Source organism: Balaenoptera acutorostrata, chromosome 9 (genome assembly GCF_949987535.1).
Source record: "Balaenoptera acutorostrata chromosome 9, mBalAcu1.1, whole genome shotgun sequence".
Lineage (NCBI taxonomy): Eukaryota > Metazoa > Chordata > Mammalia > Artiodactyla > Balaenopteridae > Balaenoptera > Balaenoptera acutorostrata.
Genome location: NC_080072.1, coordinates 37224968 through 37242315, shown reverse-complemented (window position 1 = coordinate 37242315; position 17348 = coordinate 37224968). Strand labels below are relative to the sequence as shown.

General features: G+C 37.5%; 1 protein-coding gene across 2 annotated transcripts in view; it reads left to right on the top strand.

Annotated features, from left to right (window-relative positions):
• The window catches only part of NELL1 (neural EGFL like 1), an 858172-nt gene that overhangs the window by 164559 nt on the left and 676265 nt on the right, over positions 1-17348 (top strand). For both annotated transcript variants that reach the window (XM_057553940.1, XM_057553939.1), the window contains exon 5: positions 4227-4323. In XM_057553940.1, the coding sequence (XP_057409923.1) occupies positions 4227-4323 (97 nt within the window). The remainder of the gene's footprint in view (positions 1-4226; positions 4324-17348) is intronic.

Here is a 17348-nt window from a genome sequence, read left to right as displayed (position 1 = left end):
TCTGATATCTCTTGGCATTATGGGCGTGAATCTGTAACAGTCACCTTTCTATTTTTCTTTGGGGTATCCTTGTTAGGGTAAAGAATACTAGCCACAACTACGGAAAATCCTCTCTATCTCAGTTGGGTTGCCGTCCGATCGGGTGTGTCTGGCTGGCAGGTGACCTCCCATATCATCATTTAGGAATCCAGGCTCTGCCATCTTGTGGCTCTGCCCACCTCTCAGCCCTTAGAGCCTTCTCTTGTCAGCTGAAAGAGACAATGTGAAAGATGCTTGAGGGAGGTTTTCTGGGGCTAGGTCATGGCTAGCAGTGGTGCAGATCCCTTCCATTCACATTCCATGGCCACACCCAGAGGTGAAGGAGGCTGGAAACGTTGTAGCCACATAGCAGTGTAGCAAGGAGGAAGAGAAAATGGGTTCTGGGAGAGCTAACTGGTCCTGACCTTGTGCTTTGGCACGTGATCTTGTTTCCCCTTTCCCTTCCTGATAAGTAAGTCAAGTTAGGAATTTTAATTTATTTGAGTGAATAGCACAGACTTGGGGTCTGGGTTCAAATCCCAGCCCTGCCATTCACCAGCTGCCTAACCATGAACAAGTTATTTAACCTTGCCGAGCCAAGAATACCTGCCTGATGGTGGTATTGTGAGGATTAAGTAAATCAATATAAGGAAAGTCCTTAGTACAAATGCTTGATACACACTCTGTACTGTGTAAGTGCTGGCTGTTATGTGGGTGTGTCAGCTCTACTTTATTCTTCATTCACAACTCAGCTGTAGTGTCCCCTTCTTTGGAAAGTCTTCCCTTTCTTTTCTTTTTTAAAAAAATATCTTTATTGGAGTATAATTGCTTTACAACGTTGTGTTAGTTTCTGCTGTATAACAAAGTGAATCAGCTATACGTATACGATATTTTCTTTCTTCTCTGCTTCCGCAGATCCTTGCACTTATTGCACTGAATTGTAAGGTGCGTGTGGGTGTGTTGTCTGTCTGGCTCAGGCGTTTGACCTGAGGGCAGGAACTTGGCTGTGCTAACTTCGCCTGTGTGTCCCCGTAGCCAGCAGAGTGTCACACACATTGTAGACAGTCAGATGTTTCATGACGGGAAGGAAACCTCATTAACCAGAATACTAGAATATCAGAATACAGTATTCGATTTCCTGACCACGCTGGAAACCAAGGAGTTCATGTATTAGCTTTGACTTTTCATTTCAGTTGATTTGGGCAATACTAGATTTAAGTGACAGATCGTTGTGCCCTACCGGCTTATTTGCATGAGCCAGCCCACCTCAGGGATCATTAGCCCTTTTGCCAAGATTCTGATTGTATTTGTCTAGTATGTTGGTGGCATAACTCCCCCTGTACAAGGGTGAGGTTAGGGATGTGATAATCCTGTTTCTTAGTTTATGAGATACTATCAGCATTAATCCATGCAATCCTCCCTCCCTCCCTCCCTCCCTTCCTTCCTTCCTTCCTTCTTTCCTCGCTTTCCCCCTCTCCTCCTCTCCCCACCTCCCTCCCTTCCTTCCTTTCACTCCCCTCCCCCCCAGCCATTCCCATTCCTTTAGGAAAACACTGTCATATACCTTAGGTGACTCTTAAAGTTTGTGTATCTCTTTGGCTAATTGATAAAATAGTTTTGCATGTATGTAGTTTTAATTTACATAATTATAGACCTTTTTAGCTTTTTCACTCTATTTTTAAAACTTTTTAGCTTAATATAATTTTAATCCTACAGAAAAATTGAGAACGGTCCAAAAAACAATCATAAACTCTTTGCTCAGATTCTGCTCTGTCTCTCAAAGTAATAATGTGTGTTTACATATGTATGTACTTATATTGTGTATATACACATTGTTATTTTGAACTCTGAGAGTAAGCTGCAAACCTCATGACCCTCTACCCCTAAATACTACAGTGCATATTTCCTAAAACAAGACATTTAAATAAACACTATCCAAATTCTCAAAATCAGGAAATTGAACACCAATACAGTACTATTTTGTAGTCTATGGTTTCTATTCAAATTTCACCAGTTTTCTACTAATGTCCTTTATGAGATTTTCTTTTTTCCTGCCCAGGATCCAGTCCAGGATCCTGCACTTAGTAAACATTAGGTAAAGGCCTCCTTTGCTCATTGGAGCTCACATTCTAGCATATTGAAAACCAAAAAGAAAGCATTTGAATGGAAAGCTCCTCTCACTCTGATAGATGCAAATGTTTTAAAATGAAGGTGAAGATAAATAGTTTGACAACATTTTCAATTTTTTAGTGAAATGACCTCCTAGAAAATTATGCTTCTGCCTCTTCCCCTAAATAGCGATTTCCGTTTCTCTGTGGCCGCTTCTGAAATTCACCAGCGTTGAACATAATTTTTGCATCGTTATCTCCATGGTGCATAAATAATTTTGCATTCTACTTTCCTCTGGTGAAAATTATTTTGTATATATTTTCCCATATTTCATAACTTGCATATTTAATCACTCTTAATGACTGTAGTAAATTCTGTCAAGCTGAACTACTGTAACGTATGTGTTTCTCTTTTGTTGTAAATTTGGCTTGTTTCTAGTTTTTCACTAATATTAGAAAAAACAACTTTTTTAAGGAAGTATATAGCATCTTCTTGTATTAAAGCAGTTTTGACAAATTGTTTCATCTAAAATGTTTCCTTCTAACATACAGAAAGAAAGGTTGCATTTTTGTGGAGAAAACACAGGCTTTTTTTTTCAGGGAAACTTATTTTTCCTTGATTATGTTTCGAGCCTCCATTTATAATGGAAAGATAATTAATAGAGAGGGACCTGATATATTTAGAGCTTTGTCAGTTGAATACTTTACATGTATTGTTAGGAAACAGCATGTTTCCAGTGGGGAATAGGAGAGTAATGCACGATGTGGCTAAGATATAAGGCTGCAGTGTGATAGTTCCCAGCTGCAACGGCCTTGCAATCATTCACTGGCTTTGACACAACTGGACAATCCTTCAGGTCTTCCGCACTCTCCTACTGAGAGCTGCTGGAGGAATCCATCACCCTCTGCCAGGAGGCAGTCAGCTGCATCCCAGCTGGGGGAATTGATGAATTGTTAGACCTCTGGACCTCCCTGGGGGATGATTCTCCCCACGGCTGCTCCAAGTAAGGACAGAGGAATGAATGGAATGGACAGGGCCATCATGAGGAATGGAAATTCACAGATGGTCCCTGTATCTCACCCCATTCAGAATCTTCTGAGCATCTAAGGAGACAAGTTCAGTTCTTAGGCAAGCTCTTCCTTTCCCTTCTCAGTACTCAGGTGCTGGAAGGTACTTGCCAGGGGTGAGGTAGAGCCTGTGATCAGCTGGTGGTTACAGGGACTGTTTCTAAATTTCAAGATTTGTAACTGACTAACGTGGGGCTTGGGAGGGCAGAGCAACTGAGACAATTCAATTGTTCAGTAGGCTTTATCAGTGCTTTCAAAGATCCTGGGACTGTTGCCTTCTCTGTATTAGTTATATGTCTTTCTATATCATATGAAGGTTTTCTTCATGTACAGAATTTTATCTTTTACTCTATGAGGGCGGGACTTTGTACATCTGGTTTATTGCTCTGTCTCCTGTTGCCTTGTATGGAGCTTGGAGCATAAAGAAATGCTCAATAAATATTTGTTCATTGGGTGATGACTTCAGTTACTTGATTTTGTACGCTAGGCACATTATCATGTGAGCAGCTGCTACTCAGTTATTTAGAGGGGGTTAGGAGGTTACTGTAGAAATGAGTAGCAGCTGAATAAAGCAGTCAGGGAGTAGTAGAGCACAAAGGAGAGTACGTGGGCTTTGCAGCCAGACAGGTGGAGATTCTCATCCCAACTTTACTGTTCCCTGGCTGTCTTGGTTGACCCATTTACGGTCCTTGAACCTCAGCTTTCTCACCTGTAACATGGACAAAACCACTTTACTCACAGAGTTTGTATGAAATTCATTGCTAAGAATAGACACTCAAAAATGTTACCCTTTTCCTTCTTCCCCTGCCAAAAGGGCAAAGATAGAAAGCCAGGAGGGGCCCAGATAATGTGTCTAAGTGTTGTCAGGAAACAGATCTCTGTTTATGTTACCTGTCATCTAAAATGTGCCACATATTGCCTTCATCTCTCTATACCAGCAGCTAATGCCATGAGTACTTCAAACAGTGTGCATGTACCTTTTGGTTCTGCTTTGAGCCTCTTTATTAGTAACTGTGTTCTTTGCCCTTATAGGATTTATGAACGTGTGATAGACCCTCCTGAGACCAACCTTCCCCCAGGAAGCAATTTATGGCTTGGTCAGCGCAACCAAAAGCATGGTTTATTCAAAGTAAGCACTACTTTCTACTTTTGCTTTTCTATGTGCTTGATGTGAATTTAATCATTTAATTGTCACAACAGTTCTCTGATGTAGGTGTTTTGAGACTAGACAGAGAGTTCAGTGACTTGCCCAAGGTCACACACTTCACTCTACTGCCAGATATGGATGATCCAGAATGTAAATAATCCTCAAAATGTTTCTTATTGCCCTACTTCTGGGAGATTTAAGGTAATCTTCAAATTGGTTTTCATTGTCAGAACCTGTTAATTCAGTTTTGGGTGGATGTCTAGTCTAGATAACCAATAAGAAACGGCTCAACTTCCATGAGCTTTGGTTTTCCTGTCTATAAAGAGGGTAATATTGGGTTGGCCAAAAAGTTCGTTCGAGTTTTCCCGTAAGGTGTTTTGGAAAAACCCCGAATGAACTTTTTGGCTAACCCAATACAATAACTGCATTCATAAAAACATGAGGATTCAGTGATAAAGTGAATTGAAAAAGTTAAAAACATCATGAAATTTAAAGATTGTCTTGTTCTTCAATAGAATGGCAGAACTTTGCTTCTGGCAGTATGGTAGACTAGATATTTTTAAAATCCTCTTGCTTCAAAATGCCTGTAAATGCTGGATAAAACAACAGAAATCATTTATGACTTGTCATTGCACTTACAATAAGGTATATCCTTAGAGGCTAAATACATGAAGGGAAGTGAAAACCAGAGATGTAGGCCAATATCAGTAAGTTAGATATTTAAGTTTATTCCTTTTCTTTCTTTTAATCTATTTCTCTATTCCAACTTTATTGAGATATCAATGACATATAACATTACGTGTGTTTAAGGTATACAACAGTTCGACACACTTAATATATTGCAAAATGATTTCTACCATAATGTTAGCTAACATCTCCATCATATCATATAATTACCATTTCTTTTTTGTGGTGAGAACATTTAAGATCTACTCTCTTAGCAGCTTTCAATTATATAATACAATATTATTAGCTATAATCACCATGCTGTACATTAGATCCCCAGAACTTATTCATATTATAACTGGAAGCTGGTACTCTTTGACCAACATCTTCCCATTTCCCCCACTCCCTCTAAACCCTGGCAATCATCATTCTACTCTCTGTTTCTATGAGTCAGGTTTTTAGATTCCACATGTAAGTGATATTATACATTATTTCTCTCTCTGTCTGATTTGTTTCACTTTGCATAATGCCCTCAAGGTCCATCAATGTTGCAAATGGCAGGATTTTTTCTTTCTCATGGTTGAGTAATATTCCACTCCTGTGTGTGTGTGTGTGTGTGTGTGTGTGTGTGTGTGTGTGTGTGTACACATAGACATACCATATCTTCTTTATCCATGTATCTGTTTACAGACACTTAGGTTGTTTCCATATTTTGGTTATTATGAATAATGCTGCAGTGAACATGGGGGTGCAGATATCTCTGTGAGGTAGTGATTTCATTTCCTTTGGATATATACCCCAAATTATGTGGAAGCCATCCAGAAGTGGGCTTGCTGGATCATATGGCTGTTCTATTTTCAACGTTTTGGGGAACCTCTATGTTACTTTCCATAGTGGCAGTGCCAATTCACATTTCTATCAGCAGTGCACAAGGTTCCCCTTTTCTCTACTCCTCTCCAACACTCGTTATCTCCTGTCTTTTTGATGATAGGCATTTTAAAAGGTATAATGTGATATCTCATAATGGTTTTTTATTTGCAGTTTTTGATGATTAGTGATGCTGAGCACCTTTTCATGTACCTTTTGGCTATTTGCATGTCTTCTTTGGAAAAATGTCTCTTCAGTTCCTCTGCCCATTTTAAAATCAGACTTTATCTTGCTATTGCATTGTATGAGTTCTTTGTATATTTTGGATATTAACTCCTTATCAGGCATATGGTTTGCAAATATTAGTTGACTGTATAGGCAAGGATTTATTTTTGGGTTTTCAATTCTGTTCCATTGGTCTATGTGTCTTTTTTTTTTTTTTGGCTAGTATCATACTGTTTTGATTATTATAGCTTTGTAGTACAGTTTGAAATACAGAAGTGTGATGCCTCCAGCTTTGTTCTTTCTCAGATTACTTCGGCTATTTGGGGTCTTCTGTGATTTTATACAAATTTTAGGGTTTTTTTTCAATATCTGTGAAAAATACCATTTGAATTTTGATAGGAATTGCATTGAATCTACAGATTGCTTTGGGTAGTGTGGACATTTTAACAGTAGTAATTCTTCTGATCCATGAACGTATGGGATATCTTTCCATTTGTTTGTGTCTTCTTCAGTTTTTAATCAAAGTCTTGTAGTTTTCAGTGTACAGATTTTTCATCTCCTTGGTTAAATTTATTCCTAAGTATTTTATTATTTTTGATGCTATTGTCAATGAGATTGTTTTATTTCTTTTTTTGGATATTTTGTTGTTAGTGTATGTAAATGCAACTGATTTATATGTTTTGATTATGTACCCTGCAACTTTACTGACTTCACTGATTTGTTATAAAAGTTTTTTGGTGGAGTCTTCAGGATTTTCTGTGTATAAGATCATATCTGCAAGCAAAGACGTTTTTACTTCTTCCTTTCTAATTTGGAAACCTTTTTGTTTTTTTCTTTTTCGTGCCTCATTGCTCTGTCTAGGACTTCTAGTACTATGTTGACTTAAAAGAGTGGTGAGAGTGGACACCCTGTCTTTTTTCCTGATCTTAGAAGAAGAGCTTTCAACCATTCACTGTTGAGTATGATGTTAGCTGTGGGCTTATCATATATGGCCTTTATTATGTTGAAGTGTGTTCCTTCTATGCCCAACTTGGGTGTTTTTATCATGAAAGGATACCACATTTTGTCAGATGCTTTTGACAAAGCATCTACTGATATGGTCATGATTTTTATCTTCCATTCTATTAATGTGGTGTATCACATTTATTGATTTGCATATGTTGAATCATCCTTGCATCCAGGGATAAATCTCACTTGATCATGGTGTATGTTCCTTTAATGTACTCTTTAATTTGGTTTGCTAATAATTTGAGAATTTTTGCATCTATATTTATCAAAGATACTGGTCTATACTTTTCTTTTTCTGTAGTGTACTTATCTGGCTTTAGTATCAGACTAATGCTGGCCTTGAAAAATAAGTTTGGGAGTGTTCCTGCCTCTTCAGTTTCTTGAAAGAGTTTGAGAAGGATTGACATTAATTCTTTAAGTGTTTGGTAGAATTCACCAGTGAAACCATCTGGTCCTGGGCTTTTCTTTCCTTTTCCTTTTTTAAAAATTAAGGTATAATTTATATACAATAAAATTCTCCTCTTTAAATGTATGGTTCTGTGAGTTTTGGAAAATCTGTGCAGTCATGTAACTACCATCAGGATAAAAGATTGTTCCATAACCTCCAAAAATTCCCCTGTGCTGCACTTTATTCAAGTCTTCTCCTCATCCTAAATGTCTAGCAACCACTGATTTATTGTCTGGCCCTATAGTTTTGCCTTTCCCAGAATGCATTATAAATGGAACCATTTATGTAAGTATGTATATATGTTGAGGTTCACCCATGTTGTTGTGTATATCAGGGATTCATTCTTTTCTATTGCTGAGTAACATTCCAATTCTGTTGTATGGATATACTACAATTTGTTTATTCATTCCTTAGTTCATGAACATTTAGGTTGTTTTGAGTTTTTAGCATTTATGAATAAAGCTACTAAAACATTTGCATACAGGCTTTGGTATGAACAAAAGTTTTCATTTTTATTTGGGTAAATATGTCAGAGTGGGATTGCTGGGCCGTATATTAAGTGTATGTTTAACTTCATAAAAAATGTCATTGTATTTTTCAAAGTGGCTATACTATTTTACACTCTCATTAGCAATGTATAAAAGTTCCAGTTAGAGCCTTAAATTCAACATTCTATGTGGGATGGGGAGAATGGCTTAGGTTCCATGCAAGCTTAGAAGTTGGGACAGAAACTTCTGAAATAAAGCCATGATTCAGAAGACCACCCCTCCAGTGAAAGAGTAGGCAGAAATAGTCTACTACTTAGCAAAGGGAGGCAGTCCATTGACTAGCTTTTCTCTGCTTTATCTCCACACACACAAAAAATAGTTCCCTGATAAGAATTTGAAACCACAGCTCTTGACATCAAGCAGATGTAAAATTTGGATTTATATACTCATGAAGCTCAAGAAACTATCTTAATGTGATCCTGGGTTGGGCACCTTGGGATTCTTAATGAAGAAAATACAAATAATCTTTGGGAAAATCACTTTTAATGCAAACTTCACAAGATTACTACAGATTAAGTTCATGCAAATATGAGTTTTTAGCCATCATGAGTAAGAATGGGAAGAAACAGCAAACTTCCCAATTATCCCTCAAAGGGCTGTACAAATTGGAATTACAAGATAAAGAATTTTTAAAATCCCTATATTTAAAATGTTTAAAGAAGCAAAATAACAAATTAAAAAAAATGCATGATGACTAGAGATGATAAATATGACCAGGGAGATTTGAGTCAAAAGTTACTTCCAGAAATGAAAAATATAGTCATTGAAGTGAAAAAAACTCAGTGAATCCGCTAAACAGTAAATTAGACACAAGTAGGGAGAGCATTTGTGAAATGGAAAATATTGTCAAATAATTACCTTAATTGTAGTGCAGGGATAGAGGAAAATAGGAAAGGTTAAAATGTAGGGAAGATGCATATATATGGAAAAGAATTTTATGTATGTATTTTGCTTATATGTATTTAGTGTGTGTATGTATGTATATGCTTCCATAAATATTTGAAAATTCCAAAAGATAATGGGAGAAAGGGGTTATGGGCACTATTAGAAGTATGATGGCTAAGGATTCTCTAAAGTTGATAAGACATCAGTTTTTATTACAGGAAACAGTGCAATCAAAGTGTAAGCTCTTGCTGTCAAAAAGTCAATTAGAAAACTTAGAAGCTTAAATTATAGCTATTTTATTTTTTTAAAAAATTATTTATTTATTTTTTTTTGGCTGCGTTGGGTCTTCATTGCTGTGCGTGGGCTTTCTCTAGTTGCGGTGAGCGGGGGCTACTCTTCGTTTTGGCGTGCGGGCTTCCCATTGCGGTGGCTTTTCTTGTTGCGGAACACGGGCTCTAGGCGCGTGGGCTTCAGTAGTTGTGGTGCACGGGCTTAGTTGCTCTGTGGCATGTGGGATTTTCCCGGACCAGGGCTCGAACCCGTGTCCCCTGCATTGGGAGGTGGATTCCTAACCACTGCGCCACCAGGGAAGTCCCTAGCCTTTTTATTTAGCTCATAATTCTTTGGGTTGATGGGATGATCTTTCTGGCTTGGTCTGGGTACGCTGGTATCTACTGGGCTCTCTGATATGTCTGTTGTCATTTGGTTGGTCAGTAGGTGGCTTCTTCACATCTCTGGTGGTAGATTGGCTGTTGACTGGTGTACTGCAGTTCTTCCCCATGTGGAGTCTACTCAGGCTTATCCACATGGCAGTCTTGAGTTTCCAAGTGTAAGAAAAAGAGGAAGCCTTACAGCACTAGTGCATTTCAAGGCTCTCTTTGCTTGATCGCATTTGCTAATAATTTATTGCCCAAAGCAAGTCATATGACGAAAGCCAGGAGTGAGGGGTAAATAAATAGACTTCATCTCTTGTAGGACTGTTCTGCAATATAACGTTGCAAGGATATGGATGCAAGGAAGGGAAGAATTTAACATTTTAATAATCTATTACACAAATGATGATAAATAGAAAGCCACACCTAGACATATTAGCAGAATAGCAGAACCCCAAGGTCACAGAGAAGATCTTAAAAGTAGCCAGTGAAAAAAGGCAACTTTTTCAGAAAAGAAGAACTTAGACTGAACATCTGGAAGTCTGAGCAAGAAAAAATGGGAGAAGGTATGAAAACCAGTATAAATAATAAAAGCACACAAAAATCACTGCAAAAATTAAAACAATGGTAATTAATTATTAACAATTTTGTGCCAATAAAAGAGAAAATGACAGAAAAATGAACAATTTCTTAAAACTATATAAATTATCAAAATGGACTTAAGAAGTGCAAAACCCAGGTAGTCTTAGAATCATTAATGTATCATCAGGAATTCATGATTCGAAATCTGTTGTATCAGTTAGCTTTTGATGCATAGCAAATCAACTCAAACCTTAATGGTTTGAAACCGCAACCGTTTATGTAGCTCAGAATTTTGTGAGTTGGCGTTTTGGGCTGGGCTTTGCTAAATTGTTCTTATATTCTCAGTGGGTTTAATCATGCATCTTTGGTTAGCTGCTAGGTTTTCTGGGGGCTGGCTGTACTAGAATGGCCTTTAGTTTGATGGCTCATCTCTGCTTCATGTGATCTGTCATTTTCTACCAGTCTAGCCCAAGCTTGTTTACATGGTGGCTGATCAGGGTTTCTAGAGCTGGAGCAGATGTGGGAATGGCCTTTTGAAGCCTATGCTTGAAACTTGCACATTATTTTTGCTGCATTATTTTGGCCAAAGCAAGTTACAAGGCCAGATTCAAGGGTCTGGGAAATTGACTCCACCTTTTGATGGGATACAAATTCCCATTGCACAGGGCATGGACCCAGCAAAGAGCAAAGAACTGTGACCATTTTTTTAGTCTACAGTGTCTTTCCACCAAATAACTGCTGGGTTCAGATGGTTTTACAGGCAAGTTCTATTACATCCAAGGAAACCATTCCAATCTTACATAAACTCTTCCAGAGAAGAGAATAAATGAGAACACTCATTTATGAAGATAGGGTTACCTTGATTCCTAAACTAGACAAGGACTGTATAAGAAAGGAATTGTATAATACAAGGCAATTTACTTTTGAACACAGATTAGATTAAAAATGTAAACAAAATATTAGCAAACTGAATCTAGCAGTGTGTGTGTGTGCATGAGAGAGAGAGAGAGACCCAGTTATTGGTTGTTTCAACAATATAAATTTGTTTTTATCACCAAAACATTTATTAACATAATTCAACACATGGAACAAAGGAGAAAAAAATACTGTGGTCATCTCAAGAGGCAGAAAAGCACTACATAAAATTCAGTACTGACTCAGGATAAAAAAGTTCTTAGCAAAATAGGAATAGAAGGAAACTTCATTAAACTGATAAAAAGTACATAAAGAAAACATACATAGAAACATCATACTTACGGTTTAAATATTAAGAGAATTCCTGTTAAAGTCAGGAATCATACAGGCCATCCCTATTACCGTGTTTCTTTTTGACACTACATTGTAGATTCTTACCAGCAAAGTAAATTAAAACCTTAAGAATTATGAAAAAGAAAAATATAATTATTCATGAATTATATAATTGTCTACAAAAAATTGGACTCATGAATTATTAGAATGACCAAGAGAGTTCAGAAGGACTGTTGGACGCTTTTTGTGTGAACAGAAGTTTTCATTTCATTTGCATAAATACCAAATCGAAAAACAAAATCAATTGCATTGCTGAACAAAAGTAGCAGCAGTAGCAATAACAAAGATACAGTTAAATATAATATTTTGTTTATAATATAAAAAATGTGTAAGTACTTAAGAACAAAATCAAATATATACATGACAGTTATGAAGCAAATTGTAAAATTCTATTAAAAGCTATATTAAAGAACACCTAAATGGGAAGAAATATATTCTTCCCATTTGGAGAAGGAGGCTTAAAGCAATAAAGTCTTGGAGAAAGAGGCTTAAAGCAGTAAAGTCAGTTTTTCTCAAATTGATCTCTAGATTCTGTGAACCTGTAATAAATTCCCAACAGGATTTTTTTTTTTTTTTTTGGGTGGAATCTACAAGCCGATTCTAAAATTCTAATGGAAGATTAAAGAACAAGAATAATGAAGACAATTCTGAAGAAGAAAATGGGAGAGGGACTTGGCTTTTTCAGATACAAAGGCTTATTATAAGGTTATAGGAATCTTATAATGTCATATTGGTGCAAGAATTGGCACATGCATCAATAGAATAGAATGGAGAAGCCAGAAAGATACCCTTCCATTACATGTGGCAACTTGGAAACTTGAAGTGGCTTTCCCGATCAATGGGGAAAAGACCATTTATTCATCGATAAATGGTTAGGAGAATCAGTTATTTAAATATTTCGTATATATATTAATTGATGTGATTGATTTTTGTGTATAATGACAGGAAAAGCTTTAAATACGTATTTGCACACCATATGCAAAAAAAATTACAATTACAATTGACTTAAAAGCTAAATATTACAGCAAAACTTTGCAAGTTTTAGAATACAACGTAGGAGCATATCTTCATGTTCTTAGAGTAGAGAAAAATTTCTTAAGCTTAAAAAATGAAGAATCTTTAAAGGAAATATTGATAAGTGTAATATGTAGAATAAAAAGATCTGCTTATCACAGATGATCTTGGCAACAAGGATCAGTTGACAAAAGACATAATATCCATTAAAGAAATGATTAAATCAATAAGGAAGATTTTTATAACTCAATAAAAATTCTGGCAAAAGATACGAAAAGGCAGCTCCCCAAAGTGGAAACGTGAATAGCCAAAGAATGCACTAAAAGGAATTCCATTTCAGTAGCTATCTTGGAAATGCAAATTAAAACCATTAGGAGAGGGGGCCTCCCTGGTGGTGCAGTGGTTGAGAATCTGCCTGCCAATGCAGGCGACACGGGTTTGAGCCCTGGTCTGGGAAGATCCCACATGCCACGGAGCAACTAGGCCCATGAGCCACAATTGCTGAGCCTGCACATCTGGAGCCTGTGCTCCGCAACAAGAGAGGCCACGATAGTGAGAGGCCCGCGCACCGCGATGAAGAGTGGACCCCGCTTGCCCCAACTAGAGAAAGCCCTCACACAGAAATGAAGACCCAACACAGCCATAAATAAATTTTAAAAAAAATCCATTAGTAGATACAATTTCTTAGCCATCAGCCTGACAAAAATGAAAAAAAAAAAACCCCAAAACCTGACAGTGTTAAGTGTGAGGGAGACAGTTGAGAACAGGACACATACTCATTGCAGTGGAAACTTGCATTGGTAGAATACTAAGGAGAGCAATTAGGGAGATTTTGTATAAAGTTGAAGATGTGTGTACCTTATGACACAGGAACCCAACTTACAGGTATAAACACTGAAGAAACTCTTCTTTCTATGTTTCTTCATTGAAGAAACTCATGTACCCAAGAAGATATGTACAAACATTATCACAGGAACATTTTCTTTCTTTTGTAATTTCAAAAATTTGGGAAAAAACTCTATCACTGGGAGAAGGTTTAAATTGTGGTAAATATTAAAATCATAGAACTTGAGTAAAAATTGATGAATTGCAAACATAATGTTGAATGAAAAAGCAAGTAGCAGGAGAATATTATGGTAGTAAATCATTTGTATGTGTAAAAATCAAAACAATCCAATGTATTGCTTATTTATACATTCACATGTAAAAAGGTAAATGCATGGAAATGATAAGCACTAAATTCAGACTAGTTTAACTTCTAAGAGGAATAAATGGGGATTTTATTAGAGATGGGTACCCAGAAGTCTTCAACTATAGTGATAACATTTTATTTAAGGTGGGTGGGAAATTCATAGGTATTTGCTGTAGTTTGGTTTCAACCCTTTTGTACATCATAAATATTCGAAATTAAAAATCATGACATAATTTTTCAGGGTGATAATTCACACATATGTATGTGTATAAATATGTACATATATCCATATCCATACAGGTGATTTTTTTCATGTTCTATGATTTTCCACATGTCCAAGAATCATCAGAAATTTGTCCAAGTGTCTCTGTTCCAAACTGGCTCTCACTTATGCTATTTCTTGTTTTGTAGCTAGTTACCCACTGGTGAAGCTACTCTTTTCTTAGGGGTCTTGCATCTGTAGTGAAGGGCAGCAACTGGTTCCGAGTCATGGAAAGACATCAGAGTCAGATGGGAAGAGTTTACAATTCAAATTTCTATGCCTATCTAGACCCACTTGTTGAGAATCTGAACTGTAGGGTTTGGGAATTTATATATTTTTAAAAGGCCTTTCTCACTGGTTTTGATCTGTAGATTTGAAGGCTCAAATTTGAGCGCACTGATATAGGTGACGTGTGTTGATGGTCTAGATTAGTGTTTCACCTTGGTCTCTATAAAGATCTCACAAAATATAAGATATAGTCAATAATTAGCTTCTGCTTTAGTGTCTTTTTAGATTAGTGTCTCTCCAACTTTAGACTGCATCTGAATCTCCAGGAGGGATTGTTAGAACACAGGTAGCTGGATGTCAATAAACAGTGGAGTAGGCAGGTCCAAGTTTCTTTACTTCCACAGAAACATCAAAAAACAAGCAGAAACTGTTAGAACCAACCTTGTCAGAATTTTGGCAAACATTAAATGTTTGTAGCAACCAAGTTAATTTTGAATCAAGAAAAAGGCAACATCAAAATAACAGGAAAGATTTATGGCATTTTTACTTGCCCTCGCCCCACACCAGCTACAGCTCAGCGGCAGTCTTGAAGATGTCAGCCCGTGTTCCCATGTGGGAAAATGGTCCCTGGCTCTGGAGGGAGCAGAGCAAATCTTATCTACAAATTATTTTGTATGTCTGTTCTGTCTGGGACTGTCTGAAGGACTGATGCAAGACACTTATCTCTATTTCACCTAACTCAGAATTCTCCCAGGCCAAAAAAATTGGTGGACATTTCTTGAAAATATTGCAAAGCTACCAAACAATCTGGGGCAAAAGATTACAGTTGACACACATTAGACAATCTAGAGAGAGGAGGAAGAGCTGAGGAGAGAGATTCTTTGGGCAGTTTAAGGCATTCAAAAGCAATCATGTATATGGGGAATTTAGAAAGCTATATGCATGCCCAGAGCAAGATTCATGCTCAGAAAAGACCTGAGAATACCCTACGCGTTCACTTTGGGCCGATCCCTAGGATCAGTGCAAGCATGGCTAAGTGTTAAATGAGGGCTCCAGCATATAGCATGCTCTCCCCCAACTTTCCCCCTCTCCAAGCTCCTGGCATTCAAGGAAATCTTGGTCTAAAAACTTTCTGACCACAAGTTCCGGAACAGAGATTTTAGTGACCAGACATAATAAGGAATGCAGTCTCTATAAAAATAGTCAGGTAAGTTACTAAACAAATGGATTACTACAGCATTCAACAATAAACAAAAAAGAACAAACAAAAAAAACCCTAGGAAACCCTGGGGAAGGGAGAGACTGATCTTCAGAGTCATTACAGTATTCAGTTGTCCAGTGTTCAAATAAAGTCATAAGGCAAACAAAAGACCAGGAAGGTATTGCCATTCAAAGAAAGAAAATAAATGGACATAAGCCATTCTGGAGGAAGCCCAGATATTGGACCTACTAGATGAAGACTTGAAAACAACTATCCTAAATGTGTTCAAAGAGCTAAAGGAAAACACGGACAAAGAGCTTAAGGAAGTGAAGAAAATTACGTATGCACAAATGAGAATATCAGTAAAGATAAATTACAAAAAGGAACCAGATAGATATTCTGCAGCTGGGAAGTACAACTGAAATGAAAAATTGGCCAGAATTCACCAGCAGGTTTGAGCAGGATGAAGAAAACAATCCCACAGAGTGCTGCACTTAGAAAGGCCCCCATGATTGGTTTAAGGCTCTGCTGTTGCTACCTTCAAGTTTTCAATAATTTTTGAACAAGGAACTCTGCAAATTAGGTAGCTGATCCTGAATAGTTTATAGGGGGGCTTACTTGTTTCTTATTGGTCACATTATCGAGATTCTAAGATTTACCAGGGTCAGAACTGTGTCTGTTTTATTCAGCAAGTGCTTCAGATAGTATCAGGTACACAATTGGCAGATGATGTACTCTTAAAATGAATGAATAAATGCACAAGCTATGAATCTGCCTTATTTGTAAAGTGCTAAGATGTCTCTCATACAGGTAATGCAGATTGTATAAGAGTATATATATTGGGCTTCCCTGGTGGCGCAGTGGTTGAGAATCTGCCTGCCAGTGCAGGGGACACGGGTTCGAGCCCTGGTCTGGGAAGATCCCACATGCCGCGGAGCAACTAGGCCCGTGAGCAACAACTGCTGAGCCTGCGCGTCTGGAGCCTGTGCTCCGCAACAAGAGAGGCCGCGATAGTGAGAGGCCCGCGCACCGCAACTAGAGAAAGCCCTCGCACAGAAACGAAGATCTAACACAGCCATAAATAAATTAATTAATTAATTAAAAAATATATATATATATATTAAAAGCACCCAGCACTTAGTAGGTTTACAGCATGCATTCCTTCTCCCTCTTTCTTATATATTTAATGCTCTGTATATGCTTAACTCTATACTGTAGTAAAGACAGGCACTTCTGCTGCCTTTTAGGGACTTCTGTTTTAGTTGGGAGCTTGTGATTAAGACAGGGAGAATAGTTTGTCCTGTTATCTATTCCAGCTTGATGAGTGTATGATTCTCTGTAGATATAAGGAATCCTTGCTTAAGAGCCCAAATACGTGATACAGGCAGAAAACACAACGGGTGTTTACAGACTTGGACAATCATTTTCCTGTGGAGGTGGGTTGTGGGGATGAGGAAGAGAGTACCAACAATTATTAACTGCTTTCTATGTTCTAGACCTACTCTGGCTGTACATATATTATCTTAGTTAATTGTGTATCACCTTCAGAGACTCCTAATAAGGTAGTTATTATAATTGTCCCTCTGTATCCTGTACCCCTGCGGATACCAAAATCCATGGAAGCTCAAGTCCCTTATATAAAATCCATGTATGCTGTGGACTGTGCATCTGAGGATACAAAGGGCCGACTGTGTTATCCCTACTGTGTAAATCAGGCAATGGGGCTCAGAAAGATTAAGCAACTTGCCAGTCTCACATAGTTTGTAAGAAATAGGATTGAAGCTTAGAACTTTCTTTTTCAATATTTTTGTTTATTCATTCAACAAATATTTTTTAGGGACTTGCTTGCTATGTACTAGTCACTGTGTTAGATGGTGGAGCATTTCACTTAGGTATGCCATGTCCTGTGGAGGAGACAGA